This window comes from Strix uralensis, chromosome 21 (assembly GCF_047716275.1).
Source record: "Strix uralensis isolate ZFMK-TIS-50842 chromosome 21, bStrUra1, whole genome shotgun sequence".
Classification (NCBI taxonomy): Eukaryota; Metazoa; Chordata; class Aves; order Strigiformes; family Strigidae; genus Strix; species Strix uralensis.
The window spans coordinates 10,490,799-10,502,605 of NC_133992.1; the positions used below are offsets into that span (position 1 = coordinate 10,490,799).

The 11,807-nt window shown below is 38.1% G+C and overlaps 1 protein-coding gene across 3 annotated transcripts in view; it reads left to right on the forward strand.

Moving 5' to 3' along the window:
- Nucleotides 1-8,825, forward strand: part of CAMSAP1 (calmodulin regulated spectrin associated protein 1) — a 28,544-nt gene extending 19,719 nt beyond the window's left edge. For all 3 annotated transcript variants that reach the window (XM_074891105.1, XM_074891107.1, XM_074891106.1), the window contains 8 exons: nucleotides 608-692; nucleotides 1,061-3,497; nucleotides 4,881-5,017; nucleotides 5,103-5,311; nucleotides 5,398-5,500; nucleotides 5,881-5,996; nucleotides 6,229-6,347; nucleotides 6,673-8,825. In XM_074891105.1, coding sequence (XP_074747206.1) covers nucleotides 608-692; nucleotides 1,061-3,497; nucleotides 4,881-5,017; nucleotides 5,103-5,311; nucleotides 5,398-5,500; nucleotides 5,881-5,996; nucleotides 6,229-6,347; nucleotides 6,673-6,975 — 3,509 coding nt within the window. In that variant the 3' untranslated portion in view covers nucleotides 6,976-8,825. The remainder of the gene's footprint in view (nucleotides 1-607; nucleotides 693-1,060; nucleotides 3,498-4,880; nucleotides 5,018-5,102; nucleotides 5,312-5,397; nucleotides 5,501-5,880; nucleotides 5,997-6,228; nucleotides 6,348-6,672) is intronic.
- Nucleotides 8,826-11,807: the final 2,982 nt, after the last annotated feature.

Consider the following 11,807-nt stretch of genomic DNA (forward strand, 5'->3'; position numbering starts at 1 on the left):
TGGATGTTAAAATTTTTTTTCTCACAAATGAGCTTATTTCTCTGAATCTCAAGTGCAAGAAATTAAAACAAATAATGTCAGTTCTGTGAAAAGAAAGGAAAAAGCCACTTGTCAAATGTTTAAGACTAGCAAAAGTCTTAGGAAGTTGTCATCTGGAATGACAAACTCACTCTAGTACTTGACAAGTTTTGCCTAAGCACTTTGTTTTTAATTACTGAAAACCTAGGTTTTATACTTACCCAGAGATGCTCAGAATTTGTTTTCTTTTATCAGCTAAGGTGCCAACCAAACATTCCAACTGCTTAGGCTCTAACAACATGCAGTGAGGACTTTCTTTTTTTTTTTTTTTAAAGGTTGGGGGGCTGATAGGGAAAGCAAATTGAACAGTTTCATGTTTGGAAATCCAAAAGTCAGATATGTATATGTGGTCACTTTTCATTGTATTTTTTTCAGGCTTTGACTGTCTGTCTGTCTTTCGTTAATATTTCAGCAGATCTGTTTTCTGCTGCCATCTCTTGGTGAAAGTTTATTATGTTTACTATTAAATAATAAAAGTGCTAGTTTAAAGACCATTTCTAAACCACTAACAATTTTAAAAATATTCCAGGTCATCGGCATCGTTCTAATTCTCTGACCCGTGTTGACGGGCAGCCGCGAGGTTCAGTTCTTGCATGGCCAGAGAGGAAACCCAGGTAACAGATGCATTTAAGTATTACAATACTGTTTAATGAAAGCATACTGTGATTTCATTGTAGTGATGTGGGATCACTTCCTTAGAACTGGAATGAAAGTTGATTAATTTTATTGTCTTTTAATGTGCATTTTCAGAGAGGACTGATTTTAGGGTTGCAATTGAAAGTACTTTAAACATGATTTTCAGTGAGCACTCTTGAAAATTGAAGTATCTGAAGTTGCTATTTAGTATTGCTGGTCACTTTCGGTACAGAATATGTTTTTCAAATGGAGCAAAAATTTTAACTGTCTATATCACGGTCCTTAGTTCAGCAAATTTGTAACTTTTTGTGCTTAAGCATCAGTAGACTCTTCTTATCTTTTCTAGGCCTCTGTCTCAGCCAACACCGTTTGCTCTTCATCATTCTGCCAGTAGTGATGTGGACCCTGGGTCTGGTGATAGCATTAGTCTGGCTAGATCAATCAGCAAAGACAGTCTTGCTTCAAACATTGTTAATGTAACTCCAAAAAATCAGCCCCATCCTCCATCAGTGAAAACTAACGGGAAGAGCTTGCTGAACAACGTTGAAATCGAGGATGAAGATGAAGAGCTAATTGCAATAATCAGATCTGAAGAAAGGCCAAACCGTGGTGATCTCGAATTGCAGAATGCATCAACCAGGGTGCCCAGCATAGTTGCAACTGCATGGTCTCCAAAAACAAATAGCGAGGCTTCCGAAAGCAAACCAGACAGTTTTTACTTGGAGCCTTTAATGCCTGCTGTTCTAAAACCAGCAAAGGAAAAACAGATAATCAATAAAGAGGATGAATGTGGGGAGGGGAAGCAAAGGAGTTTTATAACAAAGAGATTAAATGAAGGACACTTGCCTTTGATCCGCAAGAAAACAAATAGCACTCATAATGAGCATGACCTCAATAGGACTTTTACTCCAATTTCTAGTTCTGATTTCACTCCAGTTGCAGACCCTAGTACTGCGGATTCGGTGGCACTGGTGGAGGCAGGTTTAGAAGCTTCCAGACCTTTGGCTAGTAGCAGTTTAGATCCTTCCACTCAGGAGCTCTCCACTGGAGGATTTTTTCTTCATGCTGCTAAATCTGATGATGACATAGCAAGTAAGGTCAGTGTAAGTTATGTGAAAAGTCTCAATTCGCATACGCCGGATACTACATGGACTATGGTGAGGCAGGACTCTGATTCAGATCTCTTGGACATAGAAGACACTGAACAAGATTTGGTAGTCATAGATGATCATCCTATAGTCACTAAATACATTGGCGAGGAGGAATCTGCAAAATTGCAAGAAGATATGAAGGTAAAAGAACATGAAGATAAGGATGATGCTAGCGGACGTTCCAGCCCGTGTTTGAGTACAATTTCTCAAGTTAGCAGCGTGTCGATGACCAGTGGGAGTGTCCGAATGACCAATTTTGCAGAACGAAAGCTTCAGAGACTTAATAGCTATGAAACAAAGTCCAGCACAAGTAGTTCACAAAAGACCACACCAGATGGATCAGAGAGCTGCCCAGCACCACTGACCACATGGAAACAAAAGCGAGAACAGAGCCCCAACAGACAAAATAAGGATAACGTTAATCTTTTAGCTTCTGAATTGGTGCAGCTTCATATGCAGTTGGAAGAGAAACGAAGGGCAATAGAAGCTCAGAAGAAGAAGATGGAAGCCTTATCAGCAAGGCAGCGACTAAAATTGGGCAAGGCAGCTTTCTTGCATGTTGTTAAAAAAGGGAAATCTCCTGATGCTCCACAACCTCTTAAACCAGAACATTTTGCAAAAGATTATTCTCGGCACAATGGTGAGGACTTAGATGAGGTTTCTTTGGGTTCCAAATCTGAGGAGTTTCTTGTGAAAGAGGAGGAGAGAGAAGAAATGCTTAATGATTCTCAAGAGGTAACAAAAGTAAAAATGCAAGAAAGCCTAGCTTTTGCTGAGCAACATAAACCAAAAGACTCTGCTGCTTTACATGATTTGGAAAAAAGTAAAATTATTTCTGTTGCCCTCCTAGAAGACAATGTTACTGAAGTGGATATAAATGAATGTGATCTTTCTATCGAAAAGCTAAATGAAACAATCAGTACACTTCAGCAGGCTATATTAAAGATTTCTCAGCAACAGGAACTACTTATGAAATCTCCATCAGTGCCATCACCAGGAACCAGAAGTAACTCTCAGGACCAAAAGGTAAAACCATCAATTCATTTTGTTGAGCCCCTGTCTCCAACTGGAATGAACAGTCTTCGTAAACCACCTCGATTTGGTCAAGGAAGGAGTCCTCGATCAGGGAGACCATCTGATCTGAAAGTCGTTAAAGACAGACAACAAAATTCAGCACGTGTTAAAACCCCGACACAAAGTCTAGAAACCTTACCGCATTTAAGGCCATTTCCATCCAATAGCTTGTCAAAGACACCACCAGAAATTGGCTTGGAAGGTAGTCCTGATCATGGAAGTGCTTCTCAAGAAAAGTGCTTCTTTGATACCTATAGACTTCATGATGAAAGCAATCAACGGGCCCTTGTTCTCTCCACCTCCAAAGATGCAAATATTATTTCAGAAATGAGCAAAGAGGTGAACAACAGCTTCAAGGAAACAGGGTTGAATTCTTCTGATGGCTCAGGAAAAGAAAATGTCCCAGTGGATGAGCCACTGAGAAGCAAGGCTAATCTCATTGAAGTAGACTTGTCTGACTTAAAAGCTCCAGATGAAGGAGAACTTGAAAACCAGGATAGCTCTACGGATATAATTAGTGAAGGTGATCAGAAGTCTGGTGTGGGTTTTTTCTTCAAGGTAAATATATTACCTTCCTACATTTGGCTATTGTTACATATTTTCCCAGCATTACAACTGTTTTTGTCCACCTCATTCCTCAGTCTTCTGATGGAACACAGTACATTTTGGTTGCAATATTAGGATTTTTAAAAACTGCATTGGAAAATAATTGCTTGCGGATAAAAAAGTTTTTGACTTAATGTATGAAATCCATAGTTCTTCTTAACTTCACTAGGAACCAGGATTAACCCTGCTTTTCTTCTCTTTCCCTTAGTTTTTTTTTCTATCTGACAAACAGACAAACATACAAATGTGTTGTAAATACTTAGCACAAAATAATCACAGAATGCAAGGGAAGAATTTACAATCCCAGCATTCTGTGAACCTGTATCAAAGGGAAGAAAAAAATCCTGACAGAACACAGTATGTAGGAAAAGCCTGCTGAACAGGTTCTAAAACTTGTCAGGGAGCTGAAAGTCTGAACTGGGGCCTTTTTGGAATTTGCACCCAAATTTCTCTGATTTTGAGCAGCCTAACAGTCAAGGGCTCCAATGGAGAATTAATTGTATGGCTGTAGATGCAAGTGAAAAATCAGATGCTTCAATGCACTGTTGGAAAAAATTACCATTTTTCATGCAGCTTTTGTTTTTATCCCGTAATGATAGCATATAGGGCTCACGATGAAAATGTATTAAATTTAACTAATTTTTCTCATTTTGCACCTTAACTCTGGCTTGGGGAAAGGGTGGTAGTTAAGCAATTGTTCTTTTAATACAGTGGTATTTCTTATATTGTTGGGTTGAATGTGTTTTAAGTAATGTGTCTACTTCTACTGATGTTCAAAACTGCTATCAAAACATTTCGCATCTTAATTTGTGCTTAGAAATGATTACTGTAAATACCTCAAACATGCTGATATGGTGATACTTTTAAAATTTCTCTTTCAAGAAAGTTGAGCTAGGCTGTCTCAGTCTCTGTGAACTTAACTTCTGGTTTTACACAGTGTGATTAATGCTGACTGCCTCAAAGGTTACTGTTATGCTGGGGTTATTTGTGCTGTCCATCCTATCCCACATGGTAGTTGCATTGTACTTTGCAGTTCTAGAAGGTTTTGTGATGACTAAGCATACTTAGAAACAAGTCAGAGTGAGATGAGACCCTTTTTTTCTCCTCACAGACTTAAGGGAGCACTAAAACTGTCTCTTAAATTTTTCTTGAGCAACAGAAAGTTCAATACAGTTCTGATTTATGCTCATCAATTCTAAAAATGTAGATTTCCAAAAGTAATGGCTTATGTTTTCCTGAAATCTTCCTGGAGTCCTCGGCAATCTTGTGATGTCCAGCTTAATATATTTTCTTTTACTCTTTAATAAAAACTCTCTATCCCTATGAATTTTGCAGGATGAACAGAAAGCAGAAGATGAGCTCGCAAAAAAACGTGCAGCGTTCCTTCTGAAACAGCAGCGCAAAGCTGAGGAGGCTCGGATTCGGAAACAGCAGTTGGAGGCTGAAGTTGAACAAAAAAGAGATGAAGCTCGGTAATAACGTGTGGGAAAGAATACTTTTTATCTTTAAGATGAGGAAAATCATTGTATGTTGAATGTAATATTGTTTGCTTTTCAGTCGCAAAGCTGAGGAGGACCGAATACGGAAAGAGGAAGAGAAGGCTCGAAGAGAACTTATCAAGCAAGAATATCTAAGGAAAAAACAGCAGCAAATTTTGGAGGAGCAAGGTCTTGGAAAGCCCAAATCAAAGCCCAAAAAACCCAGGCCAAAGTCAGTCCATCGTGAAGAATCTTACAGTGATTCAGGGACAAAGTGTTCTTCCACACGTAAGAATTTTGATTTGTTTGCTCTCACTGAGTCTGCAAATCTACTTTAACAAAATGTGTTTCACATTTGCTCTTTTACTTTGTAGCTGATAATTTGAGCAGTGCTCAGTCTGGTTCCAGTCTTTCTTTGGCCTCAGCAGCAACAACCGAACCTGAAAGCGTACACTCTGGCGGCACGCCGTCTCAGAGGTAGAGAGATAGGCTTAATTCTACTTTTTGATTTTTTACTCTGTTATGAAATAGTGTCGGAATTCAGTGTTGTTTGCTTCAGTTCACTGGCATAGAGGCACAATAGTAATTAGTGAATTCATCTTCTGTTTTATGTGGCTGCCAACTCCGGTGTTCTGTACAAACTTGCAATTTTGTTTTGTTTTCTCCCGAAGGAATAATAGAATTCTGCTTTGATCAGCTAGCAGGGACAATCTGACTGTTTTGGGGAAGGAGAAGGGACAGTAGCTTGTTCCATTCAGGGCTAGCAACTGATTAATTTATTTAAGATTGGAGGGGAAAAATACAAAAATCTTAGCATATAATATTTTTTTTTTTAATTCTGTCCCTGCCCTGCCCAGAGTTGAGTCAATGGAGTCCTTACCAATACTGAGCAGAAATCCTAGCAGAAACACAGAAAGAGACTGGGAGAACGCTTCAACAGCATCTTCTATTGCTTCAGTGGCAGAATACACAGGTGACTCTTTTGTTTTAGTTTATTTGTTATGAACAGCAGGTCATAAAAAGCTGCGGTGTATTTGATGTGACACATCGTTGTGTTTGAGAAGTCAGGTGTATTTTGTTCTGTTTAATATTTCTAAAGTAAGTTATTGTAGAAAAATATTTGAGGGGTTTTTCTTACTTTGAATGAAAATCTTAACATTCATAAATGTAGGGTAAATAATTTTTTACTTCTTTGTCTTCCTTAGGTCCAAAACTATTTAAGGAACCCAGCAGCAAATCAAACAAACCTATTATTCACAATGCTATATCTCATTGCTGTCTTGCTGGAAAAGTGAATGAACCACATAAGAATTCAATATTAGAGGTAAACGTTAAAATAACAAAATTATTAATGAACTCACAATAAAATGTGTCTGTAATGCTCATTTCATAATCCCACTGAAGCAGTGTAGTGAATGCCATTTCCTAAAATGTACCTGTACTGGGAATCCTTTACTTCTGTGACCGTAGGGACTTGTGGAAAACAAATCCTGTGTTAAGAGTTTCAACTTGTAAGTTTATAGAAGGACTGAAAATCATAGTTCCTGATCTAGTATTTCAAAAAACTTTAAACGTGAAAGCTTAAAGCTTGGCATAATATGAGAATTTTCCCTGTGAACAATCTTTGTATATGTTTGTTTTTAATGCAGGAACTAGAAAAATGTGATGCCAACCACTACATCATTTTGTTCCGGGATGCTGGCTGCCAGTTTAGAGCACTTTATTGCTACTATCCTGACACTGAAGAAATCTACAAGCTGACTGGAACAGGGCCAAAGAGCATCACCAAGAAAATGATTGACAAACTTTATAAGTACAGTTCGGACAGAAAACAGTTTAATGTGATTCCAGCCAAAACCATGTCTGTCAGTGTGGATGCTCTTACTATCCATAACCACTTGTGGCAAGCCAAGCGACCTGCAGTGCCAAAGAAGACTCAGACTCGTAAATGACACTGAGTTCTTGGGGAGAAGATTGCCGAATGGGATTGCATCGGAAGAAGACACGTTTACCATTTTCCTCCAGTTTGGTATGAAATGTGCAGAACCATAAACATTTTTTAAGAAGCTTCTAAACAGAAACCGTGGATGCAAGTTATTAAGAATGAAGGAACATTGCCAGTGTTTTTTATGAATGATAAATCTGCTGTTACGCCCAATGCTAACTACTGTGGCTTTCAACTGATGAGGGACTGTGCATGTAGCAAGATCTTTAACAAGTGGATTTCCTTTTACTTGAAGCTTTTCATCGGTACAAATCGGGAATAATTTAGTTTCCTCTCCGCCTCATTCCCTCCTTTTTCCTGTCATTCTTAAAGTTGGCAAGCTCTGAACTTCAGTAAAAGGATTGAACAGATCTTGGGTGAAGTGTTTTGGGTTTGGTTTGGTTTTTTAAACAGTCTTTAGGGAAATCTTCCTTTCAGACTTTTTTGAGGAACTGTTTAATACATCAAATTGTTGTACTGTATCTACTGCCAATGTAAGTCCAGCTCTCAGATTTCTGAAAAAATCCCCAACTTGTGCTGCTCAGAACAGAGTTTACTTGCAGTATCTGTTTAGGATAAGCATTGCAAGGATTGCAAAAGCCAGTCTTTTTTTAAAACAAATTGTTCGCAAGTTTAAAGATTTCTGGAATACAATCATGAAGAGGCATACAGGTGCTACTAGCTGGAATATGCCTGACTGAAACTTAAGGCAAGCTGAATGGAGCACAGTTATTACTGATTTCAGTTTCAGGTAGTGTCCTAAAGATTTGTTTGCTTTAATAAAGATGGATTCTGGTAGGTATAGACATTTCCACTCTGAGCACGCTACTCCTGTACGATGGTGCACTTAATGATCACAAATTTTAATGTTTTTATTACATCATGAAATGTAATTCTACTTTCTTTGTCCTGTCTTTATTCTGAACGAGCAGCATGCTCTAAAATGAGTGTGTTATGTTTTTTATTTTGGGTGATATATTAATATATATTGATCTGTTTTTCTCATTTAAAAGCAATTTTTAAACAGAGACATTTGCATTTGTTTCAAAAGCCCAAATAAGTCGAATGGCTTGGATTTCTTTTCATGTTGAAATATTAAATCTTGAGTTATGACCTTAAAAGTCTTTGTGTTTCAGCAGATTAAATTTTTGTCTGTGGCAACAGGGTATATTTGCAGTTCGGTTCCATTTTTTTAATATTCCCATTTCTCCTTTTTGGCCCCGGCTAGACTTCTGAGTAGGTTTCTGTAGCTGTTACCTAATTTAATCTGCTAACGTGCGCCTGCTACGTCCAGTTCGACACTACTACTTGAGGGTCATGTAGGCTTATAACTTTGGTTTGCACATGTTTACTTTTATTTGAAGTGTTACTTGAATATGTATCTCAAGTGCAAAAGGCACTACACCATCCTAGAGATGAACTGAGCTCTAAACTACAATACAGTGTAATTATTAAACCTTGAGAATAATGGAAGCTACGAAGAGTTATGTACATAAGGGGAAAATAGGGTACGTAATAAAGAGCTGACTAGATAGAGCAAAGTGAAGGTCTTCCATTGCGGTCTCTCCATTTTTTTTTTTTTCCCCTCCAGTACTCCTTGACTAGGCTGCTGCAACTTTGTAAATTATGTTAGATAGTTTGCTGCTTGTAAATAATTAAAGGCTTTATGGTTTCTAAAGTGCGAAGTATTAAACACCGTCATGAGTGTAACTTTTGTTACCATGCTTTCCATGCTTGTGCTTTATTTCTCACTGTTTGATATTATATACCATATTTATTTTATGAAACACTGAAATTTAATAAAAATCATTAACTGATTTCCTTTTTTTCATGTGTACTTTTGTTGTCGTGACACTTCATCCCCTCTAAGAACTAATATGCTTTAAAGATGTGCTATTCTATGTTTAGTTGTGCTCTTAGAAAGCTTCACCTGTAAGTAGCTGTAGTAAATTTGACAAGCGCTTAGTTCTCCTGACCCTGATTGCAGTTTGCAAGAATTTGACCAAAAAGCTTTCAGAAAATTGGAAAGTAATTTAACAGCCTCTTCAAGGATTTATTTCATCGGTCTTCAGACTCTTGAATCTGGCTGGTGGGTTTTCTTTGATCTATGTATTCAGCTAGTGACAGAATTTTGGAAGCACCAAGAGAATTTCTTTTGTTGGGCTCTTCAGGATTAATTTGCTTGTGATTTGTAAAGACAAGTTGCCTCTAGTATTTAGAAATGAGTTGGCTGTTTAAGCTTCATAGTGAATCCATAGTGGTTGCACAGAGGTGAAATTTGCATTCTCAAAGCTATAGACTTTTCTAATGGAGAAATAATTTTCTGTGACTACAATAAATTTTTCAAAGATGATAATCCTTGTTTGTAGAGAATAAAAAAAAAAAAATAATCCGTGATTCTGTGATTTGTACGTTTCTGTGTTTTATTCAGGCTGAGATATCGCTGCCCATAGAAAGGACTGGAATAAAAGAAGGAGATGGCACCTTCAGTGTCCTCCTGGACACCTTGGCAAGGAATATGGTGTGTTAATTTAGTCTGGAAACAGAGGGAGAGAGAAGCTTGTTTATAAGAACATAACATAGAATTTGTGGGTGAATGTGCAGAGGAATGTGGGAAGACTGTAGATGTGTGTAAGCAGATGCAGACAGTGTTTTGTGGAAGGGAGAATAATTCATTTACTTCAATAGGTTTTGTATAATCCAAAATGTCAGCTTAGTCATTCACTGCTTGGTGTCAGCCCAGGGTAAAATGTGGTTGTAGGACCATGACTACATGTCTTTGTCAGCGTTGGTTTTTGTGTTAAGTTTATTGAATTCTGAATACATCCGATTTCTATCTGTGGTTTTAGTGACATCATGCTTAATGCTTCACTTGCAATGGCTGAAAATCACTATGTGTAGGAATAGCTGGGGGATCTGGACACTGATGACTGTCAGGGAAGGATGGTGCCAACATCTTTTTTGCTGATGTCACTTCTAAAAATCACTGCTTAGAATATGAAATCTTGTCCTTTCCCCAGCCACTTGAGTACTGTGTAAACACAGTTGAAACGCGTGGAAAGTCACTGGTTGTCTCAGTAATACGGTACGGTGCTATATGTTTGGATGCCTCCTGGAGATAAATAATTTGTCAGCCTGCAGCTTAAGGTCTTTGTTTAGTTTGTTTTTTCACCGGGGTTACTTGGAGCCGGGGTGGTTCCCTCTGAGCTGTGTAGAAGCAAGCAGAGGTGGCTTTGGCTAAAGAAACCTTCCAGCTGCTCACAAAGGTTCTCCTTGTGCTTCCTGGGCGTGTGGGAGGAGGAGAGATGGGGGAGCTCCACTATCAGCTTTTCCAGGGAAATAAACTGTATTAGCTGTCTAAAAACAAGCGATTTTTTTTTTTCCCACTGAATTTTCTGAAGATGTGCCTGAGCCAAACAGTCTGCAAGCCTTTTGCAGCGTACTGGCTGTGTTCGCTCCGAGCTAGAGACTTGGTTTCCCATATAGAGTAGTATGAAAACAGATCTCTCTTTGACCTCTCTCGATTTACTAGTTTCTTACACGTAATAAATACAAGAATGTACATCTTTAAAGTGCTTCTAAATGCAATTTCTCTTTCTCAAACTTTCATACATCAGTCTGTTGTGTATTTACACGTGCTGTTTGCATTTGTAGTTAATGTGTCTTTGTCGCATTTTCATCGTGTTCTCCAGTAGAGTAAGAGTTCAAGCAAGAATAATCTCGAGTTTTGAAAATACTGATTTATTTTGAAAACCTTAATATAGTTCACAAATGGTTTGGGGTTGTAGTATAAAGTAAGGTGGGGAAAACACTCATTCATAAGTCTTCAGAACTGATCACTAGAGGCAGTGTCAGAACACTCCAAACCCCCTCACCTTGGTTTTGGTTGTGGTTTCTTTTTTTTTTAATAAATACAACAACAAACAAGATGTGTCATCTTCGTTCTGAACTGACTGTCCTTGGAATTTGGTATCTGTTGTACTTTCTGACAGCAGGATCACACCTGGGCTTTTCCTCCAGTCCTACATTAGTACAGCCAGTCTTTACGGTTTGTATTAAGCTATTATCCCTGCTAGGCTTATCCAATTAAATAGCTTTCAGTTAATTAGGGTTTTAAATTGAATTCATTTTAAGCTGTTCAGTGAGATGCAGGTGTGACTGAGGATGGCAGTGGTGGGGCTGCGTCACAGGGTACGATTTCTGCAGCAGGTTTTGTGGTTCGGGGATGCCAAACAGTAGCTGAACTCTAAGATTTCAGATGAGGCTGTTTTATCTGTGACACTCCAGGGACACCGCTCCAGAAAGTGACACTCGAAGATTTTTGAGAGATTGGTTTTGTACCAGTTTCTACTGCTAGGATACATATGCAGAACTGGAGAAATCCGAGAAGTATTTTGTGGGGGAAGTGTTTTGTGTGAGCTTCTATAAGTGAAAACTTTTATATAATCTTCAGGACAGCTTGAAATTGAGATATTCATGTGGTCGTCTTGAGTATATTTTTTAGATGTCTAAAATACATCTTTCAACACATTAAAGCCAAAAAAGAATTGAATCCTTGTCCTCACATTGATCAGATGTTCTATTGTTTAATTATATATATGAAGACTGAGTATTAAAAATGGGAGAAAAAGTTTACTTCATCTTACCTTGAATTTTTGGGAGTGTCACATGTATGTTATGATATATGTAAAATTTCCATGGGTGGTGAGTCTGGTGATGGGTTTACCTTTAGTATGTTGTTACAGCATCCAAGGAACGTTGATGTGACACATCCTAAGAGATTCTCCACAGGTAATCGTG